At 35.9% G+C, this 25,474-nt stretch overlaps 3 protein-coding genes across 3 annotated transcripts in view; 1 reads left to right on the top strand and 2 right to left on the bottom strand.

Annotated features, from left to right (window-relative positions):
• Nucleotides 1-1,257: 1,257 nt before the first annotated feature.
• Nucleotides 1,258-7,106, bottom strand: LOC112055639 (uncharacterized). The gene is made up of 7 exons (XM_024095828.2): nt 6,678-7,106; nt 5,622-5,833; nt 4,368-4,592; nt 3,122-3,253; nt 2,319-2,485; nt 1,415-1,531; nt 1,258-1,324 (listed from the first exon to the last, which is right to left on the bottom strand). The coding sequence occupies exons 1-7, from the start codon at nt 6,784-6,786 to the stop codon at nt 1,258-1,260; spliced, it is 1,029 nt and encodes a 342-aa protein (XP_023951596.2). The 5' UTR covers nt 6,787-7,106.
• Nucleotides 7,107-10,499: 3,393 nt separating this feature from the next.
• Nucleotides 10,500-11,891, top strand: LOC128199440 (uncharacterized). Its single transcript, XM_052888894.1, has one exon. It carries the CDS (start codon nt 10,500-10,502, stop codon nt 11,889-11,891), a length of 1,392 nt encoding a protein of 463 aa, XP_052744854.1.
• A 4,927-nt stretch (nt 11,892-16,818) lies between these two features.
• Nucleotides 16,819-25,474, bottom strand: part of LOC112055637 (lateral signaling target protein 2 homolog) — a 78,892-nt gene continuing 70,236 nt past the window's right edge. Inside the window, exon 14 of the mRNA XM_052889052.1 lies at nt 16,819-25,249. Coding sequence (XP_052745012.1) covers nt 25,110-25,249 — 140 coding nt within the window. The 3' untranslated portion in view covers nt 16,819-25,109. The remainder of the gene's footprint in view (nt 25,250-25,474) is intronic.

A 25,474-nucleotide genomic window follows, 5' to 3' on the forward strand; every position in this document is an offset into this window, starting at 1 on the left:
GCTTGGCAGAAAATATAATGATATTATTTTTCCCTTTTTTAATTTTGTGGGTACGTTAATATTTTCAAGTCGGTTGTATATATTTTTTTAAATTATAATTTGTTTTTTCTCAATTAGGTCCTTCAACTATTTTAAAATCAAAAATCTCCATTTAAAATTGCCACTGACTTTATGAAAAAATATTCGTATGCGGAAATAATGTCGCTGCTATGTCCAACGTTTTCATGTATGTAGATTTACTTCTTCTCCATGGAGTATAATATATTCTTTGGTGCTGTGTTAATAAAGATACACATTTATTTTATTTATAAGCCACAAAGGACACAAATAATAAAATTAAAAAATATGTACATAATTATCGACAAGTTATAATTTCATGTATCTTTCCCGTCTCTTCAATTCATAGACAATCTAGCATTACGAAATGTCAAATTCGCAACATTTTCGTTAATCTGTAGAAATAAAACTTGTTGTGATTTCGTTTTTAGTGAAATAAATGTGATATAATAGTTAATTACAAGCAGTTTTTATGTAATTTGCGGTGTGTGCGTTAAATGAAGTGATGTGTATATAAATGATTTAGTTTAAACAGACGGTTTGTGAGAAATATGTGAATGTCGTGACGACGGATCTTTGTTTACCTTTTTTGCCATGTAAGGAAAAAAATACTATACGCATTTTGAGTGTAAGTGACATACGGCTAGTAACCATAGCAACACGTTGACGTCATTGCAATCGCGTACGAATTTTTCAATTATTTGTCATTTTTTACGTACCTACTAACTTAAAATAATGGACATCATTTTTTTTTTGTAACATACCTACTGGGCCTAAGACGGTCTGTTTCCTTTGATTTTTTTTCAAATAGATTTTTATGTAGGTATCTACTTTTTCTGAATCAATAAACCTCCTTTTTTGCCATTTTAGCCTCCATTTTAGCCACGGTAAAGAAACTGGATATATATCTTAGATTGCATCATCACTTACCATCAGGTGAGATTGTAGAAAAAAACTGGACTCACGCTGGAATATTGCTGTATCTACTACCCACTTCTAACTTCTGTCTTTCTGACAAATTATAATATTTAAAAAAAAGGAATGAAAAATATCTCCGAAAAGAGTACTTAGACTAAGAGTCGTATGCTAACTTCAATAACTGGTTAGAAAAACTGTTTTAAATAACCCCCTACAATACCACAAACTTTACCTCTTTATAATATTTGTATAGATAATAATAATTATAACTATTTTCTTCTATTATTTTCCTCTGTAGTTGCTAATAGATATCTGAGGTCTCAATTGAATGTTAAGGTTTGACGCCACACTGGAAACAAAACAAAATATACTATAACTTTTGAATGTCATTAATGTGATAATTAGTCTAGACTCTTGACTTGATTTGACTTGACTTTACCTGTCTTTTTCATAATTCGTAGTCCACTTTATATAGCGACGTAGAATTATGAAACCTTTCCCATTCTTTGGTTGTTCGCACATGGAACGTCTTCTAGGAGACCTTCTGTCAGTGTGCCTTAAAACACAACACAATTTTTACAATTTACCATCATCATCGTCATCATTATCACCATCAACATCATCATTCCAACCCCATTCCTCCCCTCTCACTCCCAACGACTAACTGGTCACTTTAATGTATTAACTCAATACAATACTAGAAATAAAGAAAAGGAAGAAAAGTTTATTCAGAATACACATCATACAAAGGAAAGAGAGAAAAAAACAATAATTAAAATACATTGCAACTAGCATGATGCGATCCTACAAGGGTCTCCACTCAGGATATTACAGTGTCCGTGAGGAAACCGCGCTGATATTCCGTGGAGCCGTTAAGGTGACGTTTGGACGTTTGGTATCCAGATGTGCGGAACGTCTCTAGACAAACTTCAACAAATATTAAAAAGAATCACACCAAGTCCTCATCATGCACTGTATGAAGTATTTGTTCTTTTCGGTGCTGGTGTAGAGGAAGGGGCCGACGCAGTGTGACTGGCGGTTGACACGGAACACAGACGCCACTCTGATCACGTGCTCTGTGCCATTGATCCACGTGACTGACTGACAACTGGTCACTCTAATGTATTAACGCAATACAATACTCACACCAAGTCCTCAAGGATGCACTGTATAAAGTATTTGTTCTTGGTGTAGAGGAAGGGGCCGACGCAGTGTGACTGGCGGTCAACACGGACATAGATGCCATTCCGATCACGTGATCGGAATGGCATCTATGTGCCATTAATCCACGTGACCGGCTAACAACTGGTCACTCTAATGTATCAACTCAATACAATACTCACACCAAGTCCTCAAGGATGCACTGTATGAAGTCTTTGTTCTTAGCGGTGCTGGTGTAGAGGAAGGGACCGACGCAGTGCGACTGGCGGTCGACGCGGAACACAGAAGCCACTCCGATCACGTGCTCCGTGCCATTGATCCAAGTGACCAGAGGACCACCGTGGTCGTTCTGTGGCCAATCAAAAATATTTTCTTTTATAGTAAAATTTTGTGGAACAAATAACTATGTTTGAAACGTACGTATTTGCTAGAACCTCATATGCCTATACCGGAATGTGTAACATTCAAATCAGATCAAATTTCATTTCCGTACGTCGTATAGTTTTTCCTGTAAAAAGTTTTCCAGGCATAGAAAATTAACAATTTTACAGATTTAGTTCTCATCGCTATTTTGTCGCCTGGTTTCTTTGTTGATTACGCAACTAGTAAACCTGTATTCTGAAGCTAATCCATATATTTTTTCAAGAATGGCATTCATAGTCTGACGAGAAATGAAAAAATCTCACCATAATGCGAAAAAAATGCACTCATTTCTTCCATTAGCATATTAAACACATGACTAAATAAAAAAAATGTGGTCCTTAAAATGTCAATAAGGTCATTCTGTCATCTCTACAGAGTGCGTTTCGAATTCATCTGTATCCCTCTCTATCTAAAGAATGGTGTTGGACCGAGAAAGAAAGTAACTCGTAGAAACGAATTAAAGACCTACAATCTAAAGTTATTAAAATATCTTTACAGAAAAGCGCTGCCGGTATTTTTATCTGTTCGGGTTAAATCTGTAGTATTTTTAGGAATGATATACCTGACAGATGCCTTTTCTTCTAAATTCCGTGATTTCACTCCAATTTCTATGAGAATCATCCGTATAGTTTTGTTGTACCTTTATGTTGGTAAATTGTTTTCTATCCACAGTATTACTAGTATTGTAGGGTACCTGGAGTTACAAATAATTTATAATTTAAGCTCGCTGCATACATATCTAACGTTTTTTATCTTTCACTAAGAAAACCACAATTGACCCAGCCAGCTAGGACCTCCGTCTTGTAAATCCACCGCGCATACCACTGCGTCACGGAAAACTATATATTAGTTTCTAGCAACTTAACAACAAACTAGAAACTATAAATACAATATAACTTCAAACTGGAGTAACTACATTAAAGTCGGCGCTCGTAGATTTTGTAGAACTTCAGTCTGGAACGTTCAATGCGAACAAACACAATGGTACAGAGCACCTACGATAATTGGCCATTACACAGAGCTTCACAAGAGCTGAACTAAGGAGCCTCTGTTATACAATGAGAGCCGGTAATAGCCGGACATTCTGCATTTTATGAAGGCTGAAAGTCAGCCCATGTATGGTAGCTAGGGGTTGATGTCGTCATCAACCCATATTCGGCTCACTGCTGAGCTCGAGTCTCCCCTCAGAATGAGAGGGGTAAGGCCAATACGGACCACGCTGGCCCAATACGGATTGGCATATAGGATTGTGTCATGGTCAATCAATCAATCAATCAATCAATCAATTTATTTCTTTGCAGATACATGCATTATTTATACAGGTGGTCGGTAGATGTAGATGGTAAATGTATCTTGCCAATTAGGCATGCAAATTATTTATTAAGTATTTAATTTACATCTCTACAATTAAAATATATATGAAAATAACAATAATATCAACTTAAATACTCATTTACACTGTAGAATGCCTGTTGAGTTAGGTATTTATATAAATTATTTATAAAGCAATTTATATTCTTTTCTTTCCTAATTTCTTTTGGTAACTTATTAAAAATTCTTACTGCCGCAATGAATAAACTATTATGGTACAGAGTAGTTTTATGTTGTTCGCATCTAAATTTATCATTGTCGCGTTTATTTTCATAAGGTATAAATATTTTTTTGTTATTAACTACAAACATGACTACTTCATAAATATATAATGATGGTACCGTAATATATTTATTTTTTTGAAGAATGAGGTCATTATTAAATAATCAATACATAAAAAACGAAAATTGACATTTTATTCCCCGGGAATGGCTTACCTGTGTTTTGTTAAGATTTTCATAGATTTCTCCATCATTTAGTTTGCGTGATTTAATTACGCCATACTCGTCGATTATCCCGCCGTGGTATGTACAAATCATAAAGTCCTCTATCTGCTGACCCATTTTGGGATCTGTAAAGGATTTCTTGCACTCTTCCGTATCCAATATTGATACTGAGGCGTACCGAAGCTCGCTTTGATTCAAATCCGTTGTGGAATTTGGCTTAAAAATAAGAATAAGAATAAGAGAATAAGAATAAGAATTATTTATTTTCAAGAAACATTACATTTAGTTATACAAAGATGTTCTTATGTATTAGGTAACAATGTTTCACCATTAATAAGTATGCAAATGTTTATTGTTTAATTAATTAAATTAAAATTTAATGACATTAAGTTTAAAAGAAATATAATTAATACTATTTTTTTGAAGCATCAGCAAAGTACTCTTCTATGGAGTAGTAACATTTTTCTATTAGAAACTTTCAAGATTTTCTTTAAGTATAGGTTTGCTTATGCTTATAATTAAAATAATAATTAAAATATATAAATTATAATTAAAATAATCTAATCACAATAAACGAGCAATACGTATTTTTAACCGAGAAAAACGTAACGGAAAACGTTTTTCTCGGTTAAATTCGGGATTACATTCGGGAAACTTGATATCTTATGACTCCTATTGATATCCTATTGACTATGAAAACGCGATATCTTTTCGACCGAAATTCCTCAGTGCTTGAAGACGAAAATCTTCGAGCGTGTTGCACTGTGATTACTTACCTACGGATCCGAGACTTGGTCGCTGACTATGGGCCTTATTAGAAGACTCAAGGTCACTCAGCGGGCGATGGAGCGAGCTATACTTGGAGTTTCTCTGCGTGATCGAATCAGAAATGAAGAGATCCGCAGACGAACCAAAGTCACTGACATAGCTGTTTGAGTCGCGATGCTGAAGTTGCAATGGGCAGGCCACATAGTTCGAAGAGTCGATGGACGTTGGGGTCCCAAGGTGCTGGAATGGCGACCCCGCACCAGAAAGCGCAGTGTTACTAGGTGGACCGAGGCTATCAAGCGGGTTGCAGCCGGTGGATGCTGGCGGCTCGAGATCGTTGTGCTTGGAACTACATGCAAGGGGCCTATGTCCAGCAGTGGACGTCTACCGGCTGATATAGTAAGGTAAGGTACACGAACTATACGAGTAAAACCGCAGGGCGTGCTAATAGTCGTTGAATAAAAAACTATGACCTACAGATCTCCATTCAGAGGTATGTCCCCAGCCCATGACGATGGCATTCGTCCCCGGCTTCTCAAAGTTTACGTCGAAGTTAACGAGTATAGGGGCTGGGCTGTAGGAACACTCCGACCAGTGCCTGTCGTCGAAAATAAAGGGCTTCTCAACCTTCACCACGGCGACATCGTCGTACGACCACTTCACAACGTCTCCGTATTCCAAATTGTAAACTGCGGGTAAATTAATTTTTAATTTAAGATTTAAAATAAATACAACCGACTTCAAAAACACAAACATACCCACGAAACTAATATTTTCTACCTACCAAAGATTACAATCATCATTATCAACCCATATTCGGCTCACTACTGAGCTCGAGTCTCCTCTCAGAATGAGAGGGGTTAGGCCAATAGTCCACCACGCTGGTCCAATGCGGATTGGCAGACTTCACACACGCAGATAATTAAGAAAATTCTCTGGTATGCAGGTTTCCTCACGATGTTTTTCCTTCACCGTTTGAGACACGTGATATTTAATTTTCTTAAAATGTACACAACTGAAAAGTTGGAGGTGCATGCCCTGGGCCGGATTTGAACCCACACCCTCCGGAATCGGAGGCAGAGGTCATATCCACTGGGCTATCGGCACGGACTTTACGGCACGGCACGGACTTTACGGCACGGTAAAAATACTTAATTTAATTTAATTTTTAATTTAAGATTTAAAATAAATATTATCATTTTTATGTGGTTGCCATTATTTTATGACTTTGTAGGTGTTTTCATTGTGCAAAGTTATAGTTCTCTAGTAGAAATCAATGATATTCAATACTGTTAGATGTGTTACTAGCGCATGAAAAATGAGGCGCTCAAAAGAGGAAATTTATAGTCAACTCAATGTTAGTTGTGGTCAACAACGAACGTTGATTAAACAAATAAGACCCAAATATCGAATTTCACGCGGGCGGGCGTCCGCTAGTTGGCTATATTTTATCCCCGAATTCTGAAAAACCGTGTTTTCTTTTGCGGGGCCGCAAATAGTTACCTAATATTACGAAAAAAATAACAAACTCACTAGCAGGTACACAGGTGTACACAACTTTCCGCCTCCAAGCTTGCGTACACTTGTCGTGGTCGAGTTCGTCGGCTTTCACGTACTTCTCCGTGCCGGCGACTGCGTACATGTTCTGTACGTCCTCCACACACGCTGCGGACGTGAGGATCAACCAGCGGTCGACGATAGCACCGCCGCATATCCAGGAGTCGTAGTTACGGACGGACGACTTGGCTTGCAATAGGTATGCCTTGAAGTTAAGAGCGCGCAGCGCGTCGGTACGATATGGATAAAATTCGAAGCGCAAACGAGACGCCGAATTATGACTTTCACGTGAGTGAAAAGCACGGAGCGATTGACGCGCGACGCAAATTTTATGACGTGAGCGCCAAAACCATTTTTACCTAATGCAAGTAAATTAAACAACATAACGAAACACAAAATGGCCATGTTCAAGATATATACCTAATTTTCTGTACAAAACAAAAATTTAAGAAAATACGTTTGCTTTTCCTGAGGTTGAAAGCAAAATGTGAGCAAAACACGTATTTTTTAAAAAATAAACTATCGAGAAAAGTTTTCCAATTGTGTATTTTGTATAGTCATAACGAAGCTAACACTTTGAAATATCATTTACCCAAATATCAGGCTCCTAACTTTTCCAGAATCTGAGATCCAGTACCATTTGTAACCACCAAATTACATATTGCACACTCTTAATAATAATTAAAAGTTGTTAAGTAAAATCGGTTGTCGATAGCACAACCACGTATCCAGGAGTCGTAATTACGGACGGACGACTTGGCTTGCAATAGGTATGCCTTGAAGTTATTAATAATTAAAAATTGTTAAGTAAAATCGGTTGTCGATAGCACGGGTCGTAACTCATTAGATCCACCCGGGACCCGACCAGCACCGCGTCGTCACTAGGCGTCCACTTGTCGTCAACAGGTGAATCGCGCATTGCCAACTCGCGGTTCACGCGAGGCAAGCATATCAACAGCGAGCTGTAATCGAGTGGTCCACTCGCAGTCCGCGCAGTCCTTGCGATCGAGGCGATCCGGTGATGATACGGAGTTGATGTAGTGAGCGCATGCCCATACTAATCCATACCAAGGAGACTAACCACTCGAGGCGAGGCGTTGTGGGTCGGGTCGGGTCCCGGGTGGATCTAATGAGCTACGACCTTTACTCGTACGCTCCCTGCAACTTCACACTAATTTTGAGTTCCAGCTTAAACTTACCCACTTACCATATATTGTTTATATCCTTCAAGATTTTCTCCATCTACCACCCGTCGCTCACCGTTCGTGACTTTCAAATAGGTCATGGAATAAAATAAAAAATTATAGACAAGTATAAGGAACACCAAATTATACCTTGTTCGGGTAGTAGGTAGGGTTAGTTCTAAGGTATGTATTTCACAGGACCATGACAATGGGGGATCAATTGCATCTTTAACCGACTTCAAAAAAAGGAGGAGGTTCTTAAATCAACACGTATGTTTTTTTTAATGTTTGTTACTCAATAACTTCGTCATTTACTAAGCAATTTGAAAATTCTTTGTTTTTGTTTTAAAGAGTATACTTCTAGATTCCAGATTCAATTTTGTTTTTATTTGCATAAAAATGAAATGATAGAAGATTAGATAGGTATGTAAAACTTTGATATAATAGTAAAATCCCAAGAATTAACGAGGGAAGTTCAACAAATTCTCGGTATAGGCATGAAATAATAAAGAATTATTCAAACTCAAAAAAACTTACGATGTAAAAATGTCAATACAAAAACGTGACAAAATTTAATGGATAACATTTTTGTTCAATGTTTCATTGTTTTACTATCAATAGTGTTATTTAACTGATAAGTACTTAACATAGAAGATAGGTAGGTTATATTAATTGTCTCTAAGACCTACATCTTACAGTTTTATTTCGCGAAATATTAAATGAAACTGTAGCTAATGAAAAAAACATAAACTACCTATAATAGCGACGATTACAGAAATAACTGCATTTTTTACCAGCTTTTAACGATTGCCTACCGAACGTAAACATTAATTAGATTTTTAAGTATCTACCTAGTTATTAGTAGATACCTGATATTTTAGCCACGCTAATTTACAGCTTTCTAGTAGTAATAGTCTTTGCGCTAAACCACGGACGGACAGACTGACATGACGAAACTATAAGGGTTCCTTATGGACTACGGATCTTTAAAAATTAAGGACTTTCTAAACAAACTTTCAACCCCTGTTTCACACGACAAACATGTGTTGTTTAAAATATATTTATTATTTTGACAGCAATAGGTAGGCAGTTTAATAGCATTTGCAAGTAGGTATAAAATATTGATTTTCCCAATAATCAGCCAAGTGTTGATCAAACGAACGCACTGATGCGTTACAATCTGTCTGCGGGTTATGATTATATTACGAGAGGTGAATGAATTCCTTACAAATAATAATATACCTATTATAGGTAGGTAGGTACTACTAGCAGTGGCGTAAATAGGGCGGTGCCACCGGTGCCTAGGCACAGGGCCTCAGACCAATTATAGAAGGACCTGTACCGCATTCATAGTCACGAACAAAATTATCTGTCATTTTGTGAGGAAAACGAGCTTAGATTTTGTATATATCTTATACTAACCCAGAAGTTTTTGCCCGTTTTTTACACAATTCAATTACACAAAAAGGTATTTTTACAGAGCTCTTTAACCGACGAACACGATTACAACTATTTAACATCGATTCTATAGAGACAATTTTTATAATCGCATTAGATCGTTGATCATATACTTTGACAGAAAAGTAACGTCTAGCGAGGCAGTGCCTATGCAATAATTGGTCTGAGCACAGGGCGTATACTCTCGGGGGCGCAAGAATAGACAGAATTAAGAGTGTGCAATATGTAATTTGGTGGTTACAAATGGTTCAGGATCTCAGATTCTGGAAAAGTTAGGAGCCTGATATTTGGGTAAATGATATTTCTAAGGGTTAGCTTCGTTATGACAGTACAAAATCACAATTTGTAAAACTTTTCTCGATAGTTTAGTATTTTTAAAAATACATGTTTTGCTCACATTTTGCTTTCAATCTCAGGAAAAGCAAACTTGTTTTGTATAGAAAATTAGGTATATATCTTGAACATGGCCATTTTGTTTTTCGTTATGTTGTTTAATTTACTTGCAATTAGGTAAAAATGGTTTTGGCGCTCACGTCATGAAAATTTGCGTCGCGCGTCAATCGCTCCGTGCTTTTCACTCACGTGAAAGTCATAATTCGGCGTCTCGCTTGCGCTTCGAATTTTATCCATAGCGTACCGACGCGTTGCGCACTCTTAAGCATCAGAATGGGCAACGCATTTGCAGTAGTGTACCTGCGTTTGAGTTTTAGTGAGTGAGACACAGTGGGCGGTATGATAGGCAAAGGGTCTACTTAAATAGGGCGCAGTTATAGAAGCTCGCACAGGGCGCGGAAAAGGCTATCTACGGCACAGACTACTAGGCATAGCTAGTGGCCGCGTGGCGCAGTGGGTAGTGACTCTACTTTCTGCATCCACGGCCGTGGGTTCGATTCCCACAACTGGAAAATATTTGTGTGATGAACATGGGTGTTTTGCAGTGTCTGTGTGTATTTATACATTATATAAGTATTTATATGTAGTATATAATTGTATATTAATATTATAATATCAACTATCTTAGCACTCATAACACAAGCTACTTTTTTCGTGTCGCTTCGGTAACCGCGCGAAGCAGTTGTGTCGGAGTGAACGTCATAATATTATTTCTCGCGCGCCGGCCTTGAAACGACCGTTTCGGCCGGCCGGCCGTAGCATAATGAATGCTGCTGAGATTACTGCGTGCGACGATGACATGGAAGATACCGTAAGCCAAAAAGCAAGGCAACAAATAATTGAAGATTACCTTAAAAATATTGACGCGGATATGTCTGAATCATGTGGTGAAGATTTGCGAACCCCCAAGAGGTATAGAATGGATGAAGATGAAGGTGAATGGACGACAGTAGGGAAAAAAACAAAGACTGGTATTATAGAAATATACATTTCATTTTTGGAGATATTGCCAAAACAGTTTGCATTTGCTAAACTTCTTAAAAATAACAATATAACAGAAATTGAAAAAGTTAAATACATGAGCCCCTTCAAAATAAAACTTGACGTTTGTGAAGAGAGCGCTCACAAAATATATAACTGCAAGGACTTTATTGACAGAGGGTGGAGGATATATCGGGCGATGGAAAGAGACATCTCTCATGGTGTGATAAAGGGAGTTGACCTGGATCTGTCATCGGAGGACATTTGGAAACGAATTGAATGCCCCAGCAAGATTGAACTAAAGTCTGTAATGCGCCTCAATCGACGTAGTGAATCTGCCGTGTCTGGTTGGTCTCCAAGTGAAAGCGTCCGCTTGAGTTTCAAAGGCGAAGAATTACCACCTTACGTGATAGTAGATGGCCTCAAAATTAAAATCGTACCATTTGTGTTTCGAGTGTCGCAATGTTCTCGATGTTGGAGACTGGGTCATTTCTTAAGAAGGTGCCCTATGACGATAATGGTATGCCCTAAATGTGGAGGAAAACACGAAAATTGTTTAACGACATCCTACAAATGTGTTAACTGCGGCGGGAACCATATGGCGATGTCAAAGATATGCCCAGCTTATCTGAAGGAGAAGAAACTACGACAAATCATGGCGGAATGCAATTGTACATATAAGAAAGCTTTAACGATATATACTTCATCCAAGGAAGATATACCTACGAGACCAACGTCACCTGTTATTCCTTATACAGTAGATCCCAACCCATTCGCACCGTTGTCTACGGATAAATCAAGTTATGCAGAAATTCTCAAAACTAGCGCAGACATTCATACACTACCGAATAATAGAAAGCCACCTAGTTCGAGTACACCAAAAGCAGCGAGGGCACAGAGAAGAAGGACCTCAGAAATATCCGTAGAAAATAGTATTAGACCTGACGATGTTAGCTGGAAGGAAAAAGATGCAGAACCTAAAAAGAAGTTCCCTTTTGCAGAACTCTTGAACAGACTAAAAAATATACTATTTTTAAAAGGAATTTCTATGCAAGATAAATTGAAAAGTATTGTGAAGTGTTGTTTAGATTGGGTGTTTTCCGCATTGATGGAGTTTTTATCTGACTGGTCACTATTACAAACAATAATTGAATCTTTCATCAAAAATGGCTAACAATAAAAATTATAATGTTAAACTGAATATTATACAATGGAATGCTCAAAGTATAAAGCCCAAGTTATTGTCGTTTCAAAATATTCTCGTGCAAGAAAAAGTTCACATTGCTGCCCTAAGTGAAACTTGGTTAGGATCAAACACATCTCTTAAGGTAAAAGATTACAATATTTTTCGCAAAGATAGGATTGATTCTTTTGGGGGGGCCGCGTTACTTGTACATAAATCTATCAAAACTGACCTGATACAATTACCAGATATGGGGTCAGACATACAAATAATCGGAATTAAAGTCTACAACTGTGATGATATAGATTATATTATTTCTTTATATTGCCCGTCATATGCGCGAACAACTTTAAAAGACTGGGATACCCTATTTTCAAATTATCGAAAAAAATCACTTATCTTAGGCGACTTCAATGGCCACCACGTGAGTTGGACTAATAAGACTGATACAAGAGGGATTCAGATATATGACGCTCTAGAGGATAATTTGTTATATTCATTAAATGATGGAACACCGACGCGTGTGATTTTAGTTAATGGCCAGCTCAGGAAGTCAGCACCAGACATATCCTTAGTATCATCAGACATTGCACTACAATTTAATTGGTCTGTTTTAAATGAATCATTGGGAAGCGATCACTTAATGATAAAGATTTCAACTGAATTTAGAGCGCAAGCTTTTATTTATCCTCGAAGGAATTTTAGAGCAGCAAATTGGAGTGGTTTTAAAAAGAAATTAGAATTATTATTTAAAAATTACGAGTTTAATAATGATTTACAGATTTCCTATGACACTTTTATAAATAATTTAAACATTGCAGCAGATTTGCATATACCATACTTAAAAATCAACCCGAACCCTTCAAATAAATTTCACCCTAAACCGTATTGGAATTCTGATTTATCTAAATGTGTTGCAGAACGGCGTCTAGCTCTGTCGAAATTTAGACGTAACCCAAATCCTCTTAATTTAGACAATTTACGCATAATAATTCAAGAATCACAGAGAAAACTGCGCAATGCAAGCAGTAAAGCGTGGCAAACATTTTGTAATAATTTAGATGCGTCTTGTAATCAAAATGATATGTGGCACAAAATGAGATGGTTCAAAGGTCGAACTGTTCCTAGAAGTAATGTTAATAAAGACAATTGTGTTAAACTCTTAGAATGCCTTACTCCCGATTCCGCTGCACCCGACAGGCCATTATTTGTATCAAAAAATGTAGCATTAGATTCCGAAATATCTCTTACTGAATTGCAATCCTGTATGAAAAATAAAGATACAACACCCGGAAATGATGATATATCTTATACCATGATAAAAAATCTTCCTGCTAATGGTAAAGGTATTTTACTTCACTTGTATAATGCCTTTTTGGTAAACGGTTTTGTTCCTAAACAGTGGAGAGACATTGTTGTTATTCCCATTCCAAAACCTAGTAGAAATCCGGATTCTCCTAATTCACTACGGCCGATTTCAATGATTTCGTGCATTTGTAAAATTTTTCATGGCGTCCTAATCAGAAGATTAGAATGGTACATAGAAAAAAACAATATCTTATTACCAGTAACAACGGGTTTTCGAAAAAGTCGTTCTTCCTTAGAAAACTTAACTGCTCTTGTTTCCCAAACACAAATAGCTTTATCTAAACGCTTAATAACTATAGGATGTTTCATAGATCTTGAAGATGCTTATAATAACGTAGATATTACAATTTTATTACAGACATTGGACAAGTTGGGAGTAGGGAGTAAATTGTGCAACTACTTATGGGACTTTCTAAGTGAGAGGAATTTAAAAATTAATGTAAATAATTCATCTATAAATAGGAGAACTGGTAAGGGATTAGCTCAAGGTGACCCATTCTCACCGTTGCTTTTTAATATTGCGACGATAAGTCTGTGCAAATCCATAGACAGTAATAAAATTACAATTTCTCAGTACGCCGATGATTTTGTTTTATATACTACTTGCAAAAACATTGAACAAGGGTCCCAAATATTGCAAAGAGAGATAAATAAATTTGTACATTCAGCTGCCCAACTTGGTTTACAGATATCATCAGAAAAAAGTAAAGTGTGTATTTTTAGAAATGGATTCAAAAATGTAACAGCTAATTTAACAGTGAACGACGTCACGCTTCAGACAGTTGAGTGCGTTAAATATTTGGGCTTGTGGCTAGATTATTCTTTGAGGTGGGGATTACATATCAATGAAGTAAAAACGAAATGTTCCAAAATTTTTAATGCTTTTAAAGTTTTAGCAGGTCCGGGATGGGGCATTCATCCGATTCATTTGAGACGTTTATACATTTCCATAGTTCGAAGCCGTTTAGATTATGCATGTTTTCTGTTAGCTAATAGTTGCGACACACATCTAGGTAAATTAGACAAAATTCAGAACCAATACATGCGCATCATTGGTGGCTTCATTAGAAGCACTCCAATTCATGTAATGGAATCCGAGCTCCATTTACAACCTCTATCTATCAGAAGATATTATCTTGCGGGAAAGTTCTGGTTTAAAGCCATTTCATATTATCCAAATGATTTTGATAAAACTTTGAACAATCTCACCGATTTATGCAATAATGGACATTGGAGACGCAAAAATAAACCTTTGTTAGCTGAGATTCATGGTCAGTTTAAAACCACTCCATATCATAAAATTTCTACATTAGAGTGTTTTTCTTTAGATACTTGGGTCAGTAATGTGAATTTGGAAAATGTAGTTTGTACAGATATTGAAGCGATGAACAACTCAAAAAGGCGATACGACTCTGTAGTGTTAAAAAATACTTGTCTAACTTACCTAAGTAATAAATATAGTAAGTGCTATGCTATTTATACTGATGGCTGCAAAGGAAGAGATAAGGCTGGATTGGCCTTTTTAGATATTAAGTCTAATAACGCAGTTAAATTTCAAGTTAACAGCCTTATGTCTATTATGCATATTGAGTTAATAGCTATAGCAGAAGCTTTGGCATATATTGACTCCCTCATTCCTGGTAACTATGTCATTTTCAGTGATTCTAAAAGTGCCCTTCAACATATTTTAAGATGTACTACCGCAGTATTTCGTGGAGTACCAATTGCTTACGAAATTTTAAAATCATTACAAAAGATCCTGTCCGAAAAAAAAAATATATACATCCAATGGATACCATCTCATATAGGTCTTCCGGGTAATGAGGAAGTAGATCGTCTAGCAAAAGAGGCTTGTTTTGTTGATCTGAAATTTGAAGGCCTTCCTTATTTTGCTGATTTATTTTTTTTAGTTAGAGAGAAATGCTTTAACTTGTGGAAGGAACACTTTGATTTAAGATCTCGTACTAAAGGCATATGGTACAAAACAATCCAACCATCTCTTTCACGGTCGCCATGGTTTGCCGGGGTTAAATTAAGTAGATATAATATAGTGTTAGCATTAAGAATTCGCTCTGGACACATTCCACTAAATGGATTTGCATACCTTGTTGGGAAATCTAATTCGCCTAAATGTACAGAGTGTGATATCATTGAAGACGTTTATCACATATTGGTGGAATGTGTTCGGAACGAAAGAGAGAGATATTGTATTAATATTAATTTACGAGAAGTGGGTGAATGTAACAGGGTCCTAGCCCAGCCCTTATCTAAGGAGGCTAAAATGTTGTTTAATTTAAGTAAGACAGCGATTAATCGTAGGTAAATAAGTATTATTGTATGTATAATGTGGCTCCTATGAGGGTGGCATGTTCAATTATGAACAAACCCTCGTTAAATAAAGAAGATTTAAAAAAAAAAAAAAAAACACAAGCTACTCTGTATGCTTACTTTGGGGCTAGATAGTGATGTGTATTGTTTAAGTATATTTATAGCTAGGGTAGATGCACCAGTCCCAAACCAATTACAGACATTTTTCATTTATATTTAGCAGACGCCGCGTGGTTTCAACGGCATGGTTCCCGTTCCTGTAGGAATACAGGGATAAATACAGTCTATTAGCGAACGCCCACGTGGAGTTTAGTTTTTTACAAATCCCGCGGGAACTATGGATTTTTCCGGGATGAAAAGCCTATGTGTTAATCCAGAGTAAAATGTATTTCCATTCCAAATTTAAGCCAAATCGCTTCAGTAGCTGCAGCGTAAATGAGGAACAAACATACTTACACATACACAACCTTCCGCCTTTATAATATTAGTGTGATTAATAGCACTCAGGGAAAGTGTAGCTTTCCAACAGTGAAAGAATATTTCAAGTCGGTTCAGTAGTTTCTCAAGTATTGACTAACTTGAGAAACTAACTTGATCAAAATCTTCAACAATCAAATCTATCCTCTTCATAATATTAGTATAGGTAGGTACCTAATGTTGTCTTATGCACACCAAGATTAAACCAAATTAATGCGCGAAGCCTGTGAAATGCCGAATTGCAAGGTACGGTATTTTTTTTTATTCTCTACAAGTTAGCCCTTGACTACAATCTCACCTGATGGTAAGCGATGATGTATTAAAAGATGAAAGCGGGCTAACCTGTTAGGAGTAGGATGAAATCCACACTCCTTTCAGTTTCTACACATCGTACCGCAACGAAAAATCGCTTGGCGGTACGTCTTTGTCGGTAAGGTGCTAACTAGCCACGGCCGAAGCCTCCCACCAGCCAGACCTGGACCAATTAAGAAAACCTCAATCGGCCCAGTCGGGGATCGAACCCAAGACCTCCGTCTTGTAAATCCACCGCGCATACCACTGCGCCACGGAGGCCGTAAAAAGACGTAAATTATAAGAGCTTACTTTTGCTGACAAGTAAACTTATAATTGAAATAAACTGCTTGGACGTTCATATGTATTTTATTTATGCCCCCTCCCCCCTTAGATTGTTAAATATTGGCCATAGTATATACTGGGAAAATAGGATATAAATAAAAAAAGTCGATTATCTAATAATAAATCTGACATTTATTTTACACGAATCATATATATAACAGTATCATATTATCACTTACACATTTTTGTGGTCTCGAGTGTATTTTGAATAGGGTACATAATATATTTCTTTCATTACAATATAACATACAAAAAGCTATCCGACAGCTAATAGGTACTTAGTATCAAAAAATTAACGACCTAAATTAAAAAAAAAACAATAATATGAAGTTTCATTCATGTATCCGAACGCAGTTTTCGTTACACCAATCAGATAAAGTTCAAAGAACTAGAACCCCGAGCTGATAAAAAAAACAATTGGATAAAATAAACAGTTCCTCTAAATAGGGTAGTTGACTTTAATCACATTTAATATATTATCACTTACACATTTTTTGTGGTCTCGAGTGTATTTTGAATAGGGTACATAATATATTTCTTTCATTACTATATAACATACAAAAAGCTATCCGACAGCTAATAGGTACTTAGTATCAAAAAATTAACGACCTAAATTAAAAAAAAAACAATAATATGAAGTTTCATTCATGTATCCGAACGCAGTTTTCGTTACATCAATCAGATAAAGCTCAAAAAACTAGAACCCCGAGCTGATAAAAAAAAACAATGGGATAAATTAAACAGTTCCTCTAAATAGGGCAGTTGACTTTAATCAAATTTAATATACCTAAACAATATTAATTTCGTGTAGTACATGGAATAAGGGTACGAAATATATCAATATAAATTAATGAAAGTCAAGGATTTCTATTAAAACTTAATTTAAATATCACGTACTTTTTAAAATTTACCAAACGTCAAAAACGCTGTCGTCCATTTTGTGACGTCACTAACTCTCTCGATGTATTAAATGTCGAAGTAATTGTTAAGTAATATTTTTGTCAAACGCTCCATTTGTATGGGATTCATTGTAGTGACGTCATGAAACAGTTGAAATATAGACTGTCATGGCCGACAGGCGTTTGGGCTCGTATTGTCAAAATCATACAAATATGTAATCACGTTTAAAAAAAATATGATTTTTTTTAATCTAGTAAAACGATTATGCACTTTATAAGACCAATTAAAAAAAGTGTCAACTAGCCTATTAATGTGTGATGAACTCATCCTTGTGTTCCATCTAATTTTTAAATGTGCGTTCGACTTATCTGTGAAACTACATAGTAAAGTTTTTAAAAAACTAACGCCTCCTTTCCTATACTATATCGGCTCCGTAAAGTAAAGCCAACTTTGATCGTATTTAACACAAGTTTCATTGGGTACATATTATACACATATGCACTAAAAAATCAATTAATATTAGAATGCATCGTCGTTCTGACCGTACGTTTCTTTATTGATGTCCATGTATACAAAAGACACCTTTATCGCTAAATAGCTATTTCTTCCAGGCAACCTTAGGTTTCGGAAAATGAACACGAGAATGCAAGTGATGTTAATAAAAACAACATATGTACCTATAATAAAATAATTTCACACTAAAACATAAACCATGTTACACAATGATAATTTTATACTATAGATCGGTTACGTCCCTACAAAATCACCGCGAAAAGTGATCCGAATAATAGACTACAACTCTGAACGCACACATGCACAACTTTGTCTTTAACTCCATTATTTATTTATGAATATATAGTTTTTACACTTCCTGAACACACAACTCGACATTGTAGACAATATTTAGGTATTATTTGTTTAAATAACGTTCGTTATTGACCACAACTAACATTGAGATGTGGAAATTTCCTCTGTTGAGCGCCTCATTTTTCATGACCTAGTAACACATCTAACAGTATTTAACATCATTGATGTTACACGTTTAAACAAATGAAAAAATAATAATCAAATATACAAATAACTTATACATCACTAATATATATCATTACGTCATACATAGATGAAGAGATTTAAGTTTTTTTAAATACATATGTATATGATTTAGATTACTCACTCGATAATATGTATTGTAGGTTTCGACTCCCAACTAAAACGAATGACTTTATGACGTCAGAGCATATTCAATATGGTGGAAAATCAAGAAATTATTAATACCAAAAAGAAGGATAGAAAATAAATTTAAAAAAATACTGGTAAAAGTAATGTACCCAATTCGATGGACTTCGCAAATACGATGAAATATGCTTTACAATCTAAGCCGATATATACGAAGGGACACACAAATTAAACAAAAAATTATGCAACCTTTACAAAATGTACATACAATTTCAATTTTTTTTATTCATTTATTTATTTATTATCATTATTCATTTATTAAAACCTATAAACTAACACCGCTGGATATAAAAAAGTTATTGGAATCGTCATATTTTTTTATTACACCTATGTTTAATACAATTCGTGATGGGCTTAGACAAATAGCAATAACTATATTTTTTTCTAATTCGAATAAACAATGAAAAAAAAATATCAAAATTAATTAATTTCAAGCAAGCATAGTTCACAAGCACTTTTGACAGTTACTGTTTTCATTAAAATTTTTAGCAAACTAAAAAACTAAAAATGGGTCTAGAAATTATTAGAAGTTTAAGAAAAAAAAACTATTCAATATAAAAGTTATGCTATTACATCTAAGCAGTATTGAAAATATAAAGGTTTATAGTTATTCTTAAAAATATATTTCTATTTGAACGCTTCTACTTAATACTATTACACGAATAAATTCAGTTTTGATTCCGTTTCTGCTTAGTATCATCATTTTTTTTTTTTGAATATTTTATATTGTAACCATCAACAAAGTTTTATTTTCTGCTTCATTTTTTCAATTTTCAATACAGTGGGTACAGAATATGATGATATTCTGTACCCACTGTATTGAAAATTGAAAAAACGACGGCTCAACGGTGAGCCGAATATGGGTTTTTAGTGATGACTAAAAACCCATATTCGGCTCACCGTTGAGCACGAGTCTTATCTAGAATGAGGAGATGATAAGGACGTTTGATTACTTTAAACCGTACACTATGAGCTATGGAGAGGTATTTGGCATAATACTCAAAATGGTTTAAAAATATTGAACCTGGGACTGCACACTAGCTTTCGTCTTGCGTTGATAATGCGGTAAGACTATATATTTTTTTTTTTATTCTTTACAAGTTAGTTCTTGATTACAATCTCACCTGATGGTCAGTGATGATGCAATATAAATGGAAGCGGGCTAACTTGTTAGAAGGAATCCACACCCCTTTCGGTTTCTACACGACATCGTACCGGAACGCTAAATCGCTTGGCGGTACGCCTTTGTCGGTAGGGTGGTAACTAGCCACGGCCAAAGCCTCCCACCAGCCAGACCTGGACCAATTAAGAAAACCTCAATCGACCCAGCTGGGGATCGAACCCAGGACCTCCGTCTTCAATCCACCACGCGCACCACTGCGCCACGGAGGTCGTCGAAATTTGTTATCTATACTAATATTACAAAGATGAAAGATTTGATTGTTCGTTTGTATGCTTTCAATAGGCTCTGGAACTACTGAAACGATTTGAAAAATTATTTAACTGTTGGGAAGCTACATTATCCCCGAATGATATCATCATCATCATCATTATCAACCCATATTCGGCTCACTGCTGAGCTCGAGTCTTCTCGCAGAATGGGGGGTTAGGCCTTAGTCCACCACGCTGGCCCAATGCTGATTGGCAGACTTCACACACGCAGAGAATTAAGAAAATTCTCTGGTATGCAGGTTTCCTCACGATGTTTTCCTTTCACCGTTTGAGACACGTGATATTTAATTTCTTAAAATGCACACAACTGAAAAGTTGGAGGTGCATCCCCGGGCCGGATTCGAACCCACACCCTCCGGAATCGGAGGCAGGGGTTATATCCACTGGGCTATCACAGCTCATATATCCCCGAGTGCTATAGGCTATATTCCTACGGGAAAAGGAATATATATAACTCAAAGGTGACTGACTGACATAGTGATCTATCAACGCATAGCCCAAACCACTGAACAAATCGGACTGAAATTTGGCATGTAGGTAGATATTATGACGTAGGCATCCGCTTAGAAAGGATTATGATCAATTCTACCCCCAAGGGGATAAAATAGGGGATGAAAGTTTCTATGAAACCTTGTCGATTTTGCGGCGATTTATCTAAAATTTGGAATTAAAATAGACTTTACTAAGGATTAACACATTACACATAGGCTACTTTTCATTTCAAAATCCATGGTTCCCACGGGATTTGTGAAAAACAGAATTCCACGCGGACGAAGTCGCGGGCGTCTGCTAGTCGGATATAAATAAACTTGTTGATAGTTACACGCGTATAAAATAATCAACTAAAGTGGAACCACTTTTATAAGTTACTCCAATAGTTTTTTTTGATTATATTCGTTTATTAATTTTATTTTTAATTACCAATTTATAACCGATACTGATTATGGGTAAAATTCAAATAATATATTTTTCATATCTAAGAAATTTTGTTGTAACTTATATGAAGTGGTTCCACTGTAATATACTGTGATAATATTGAATTCCGTTGCTAACTGTTGGCATCTATACAAAATGTTGTTCTTTCACTAAAGAAAAGTCAGTAGCGTAACAAGAAGTGGGCGAAGCGGCCTATTTTACCTCATATGAGGTCACTTTGAGGAGCTATGCCTTTCTATTAATCGTAGCAAAGCTAAAATCATGGTAATAGATCACTCCAATAAGCTTTCTAGCACTAATTGTAATATTCCAATTATCGGGAAAAAAATTCGGGAATTGAGACTGTGATGAATTACAGAATTGAGACTGTGATGAATTACAGAGAGGCCTAGGCCTAATTCGCACAAGAGTTTAAAAAGCGATGCGTTAAAACCCAGCGTAGGCGGGCGAAGCGTATTGTATGAAAGTCCATTTTCAACGCAATTCAAAATTGAAAATGCAATGAGAAAGCATTTGTTGTATTTGAACGCTTCGCACGTCCGTTAAAAAAACTCTCGTGCGAATGAGGGTTTATGGAAGATTCTATTTGAATTGAAATATCCAATTTTCTTATTAAAATTTCCTGCTGTAGAAAATCTGATTGGGTATTGTTTGTTAATTTGTTGTTTTCTGGTAGAAAACTGCTCAAAGACCTAATTAAAATGTGAAGGGTTCTTTGATCTGTAATAATGGCACCTACCGGCAAAGACGTACCGCCAGCGATTTAGCGTTCCGGTACGATGACGTGTAAAACCGAAATGGGTGTAGATTTTCATCCTTCTCCTAAAAAGTTAGCCCGCTTCCAACTTAGATACCATCATCACTTACCATCAGGTGATATTGTAGTCAAGGGCTAACTTGTAAAGAATAAAAAAAAAAGAAAGAAATAGCTTCGCCTACGCGTAAATTAATCCTTACATCGCCACTATAAACAATTTTGTATGGATGCCAGTGGTTGGCATATGTACGAAAGGTTGTACGATACAAAAAGGAATAATGAAGGCACAGCTGGTTTTCTGCGGTTTATGTACATTAGACCGGGTTAGATATGTCGCCAAAAACAGTGCTTGCTACGAATCTACACTAGGGTATGCACTACATGTACGATTTGTACATGTAGTGCATACCCTAATTAAAATCCTTGTGCACGCCATTGGTCAAAAATCATCAATATTTTCAATTTTAAACAGTTCTTCACACTATTTGTGAGTGTGCCAATTGGCTTAATTCAACTGATTGTGTCCCAAAAGTTACACAAAGACATTCTTAGACCAAAGGGTGTCAATAAACCGCTGCCAACAAGTTGTGCTTATTTGTAATCATAACAACTAAAGTCCGGCCGCTCAGAAATTGCGTTTCTGATAGATCGTGATCGAATGGGACACACATATTCAATTACAAGTGCCTAATTTTTTGTTTCATCTCTACAAAGACAAACAGTTGCCATAACCTTGAAACAGCGCAGTTCAACAACCTTGTACGCTCATTCGCTCACGACTTGTCAGATTCGCAATCTCTGAGCGGCCGAACATTATCTATGTATTAGAGAGCTACATCACCAAAACTGACTTAACACGAATAACATTAACATCAGTCGATATGGAAAAAATACATTTTTTTTTTAAATTTTATTATCAATAATAATTAATCATAATAATAACAGCTTACAGTCAACTAGGGAGGGGTTAGTATGGAATAATATATCACAAAGTTCGGAAAAAAACAAAAGACTTAAAAACACCTCTTCAGTGATTATTTTTTCTAAATTACTGTGGAAATTCACTTTGGTTAATAAAATATTAAAAATATGGCAAAATATGTCAAAAAAAATGGTATTAAAAATATTTACAAACTTAGGATTTGTTAATGATTTTAAACTTATTTCGTGGTTGTTCATTATGAATGTTATTTAAACGGGTACATACCCTATCGGGATCGTGGTCACGACGGGACCCGTCCCGTCGTGACCACGATCCATGCAACTGGGTCGAAATATCGACAATAAAAATCTCGTCGTTTTATCGTGGTATGTACCCGTTTAGGATTTGTTTTTTGTTTTTCATAATTTTTGTATAAATCAATGTACAATAAACCAAAGAATGAAAATATTATTTACCGATTAATATTTTTTCATTTAATTCTTATAAATGTACATTTTTTTATAAGTGGGCAATGTAACAAATGTACTATATTAAAACTCACCATTCGATTTTGAACATTATGAACAGTAGAATAAATCTTATTTAATACTAGCTGACGCCGCGCGGTTTCACCCGCGTGGTTCCCGTTCCCGTAGGAATACGTGGACAATATATAGCCTATAGCCTTACTTGATAAATGGGTTATCTAACAATGAAAGAATTTTTCAAATCGGACCAGTAGTTCCTGAGTTCAATCAAACAAACAAACTCTTCAGCTTTATAATATTAAGTATTTATTTTGATGGATCAACTGTAGGGAATACTTATTTTATCTACATACATATCAAAAAACCAAAAACTAATATCACAACAACACATTATTGTCGTACAATGTAATATAGTAAAAAAATTACTGTTCTTACCAAAACTCGCTCTGTTTATGTCACACGTGTATTATAATAGTGAATCATTGACCTCTTATAATAAAAGGACGCACAATTATGTAGAAAATTTCACTTAAAAACTGGCCAATTTTGCTTTAACAGTTTTAGTATTATTGATAAAGAAAATTATACCTAAAAGTCCTTTAAATATAGTCCAATATTCAATAAAATCCCAAATTCAGAGCAAATTCAACCTTAAGTGTTGAGTTTAAGGTTGCATTTGCAAATGCCATACTTGAATTGAGTGCCAACAAATTGTGTTTGGCACTCATTGAGTATGGACGTTTTTTGATCGCCGATTGTGCATCCACTTTTTATTAGGAGATCGATGTCGTGAAACGAAATACTTTATGTATTTCGTTTCACTATTATAATACACGTTATTTAGATTCAGTTTATTCAAAAAAATTAAGTTTTGATTGAATTAATGCAACCAGATAACTGAATAAATATGTTTAGGTACGTGTATGTGAATAAAATATTACTTTTTTTAATTTAAAAGTATCAGTGGAATTAAAATTATTAAAAAAAAAGATTTGCTTTTTACTCAAATAGAAATTCGCCTTAAAAATCCTTGAATAAGCTACAAGAAGCAAAACGTGATAACTTAAACCTGCTACTGTATGCGTGAGAGAGAGGGAAGCCAGAGTGCCGCCGTAACGCGTTACGTCACAAGCGGTTTACCCTACCATAAGAAATTATCAGTTCAAAAATAGAAATGCCCAAGATAAGAAGACGAAATCAGAGACAAGAGATGTAGAAAGGAGACAGGAAAGTTGTATACACAAAATAAAAACACTTTTTACGCAAAAGTAGCTATGAAAACTGAGCTCTATTCCACAGTGTATAAGGTTCACAATCGAATGGCAGAGGTTAAAGGAAAAACAACGTACATTTTCAACATCACGTCCACCAGCATTGTCTGACCGTATCAATAGCTGACATTTTACGCGATTATGACAATGAAACTAAACACTATTCCACAGTCCATAAGGTTCACAATCAAATGACATAGAACAACATCTTCGCCGATTGTAAGACGTTGAAAGCGCGATCGTTACAATGAAAACTGAACACTATTAAACAGTACGTAAGGTTCACAATCGAATGACATAAAACAACGTATCATTCACCGATAGTGTGACGATTATTGCCTAGTTTGACGCGATTACAGCAATGAAAACTGAGCTTTATTCCACAGTGCATAACGTTCATAATCGAGTGGCGGAGGTTAACAAAAACAACGTACATTTTCACCGATAGTGCGACGTCTGCCGCCGACATTGCTGCGCTATCGACTGGAAGCATTCCTCACAGACGCGTACCGGCTTCATCTGACCGTATCTAGGCAAAGGTATGGAGTTCGAACTGCATGACGCGCAGAATACTTTACCTGAAAAATTATTGTATAAATCATCATCATTGTCAACCCATATTCGGCTCACTGCTGAGCTCGAGTCTCCTCTCAGAATGAGAGGGTTTAGCCCATTAGTCCACCACACTGGCCCAATGCGGATTGGCAGATTTAACACACGCAGAGAATTAAGAAAATTCTCTGGAATACAGGTTCCTCACGATGTTTTTCCTTCACCGTTTGAGACACGTGATATTTAATTTA

Source organism: Bicyclus anynana, chromosome 24 (genome assembly GCF_947172395.1).
Source record: "Bicyclus anynana chromosome 24, ilBicAnyn1.1, whole genome shotgun sequence".
Lineage (NCBI taxonomy): Eukaryota > Metazoa > Arthropoda > Insecta > Lepidoptera > Nymphalidae > Bicyclus > Bicyclus anynana.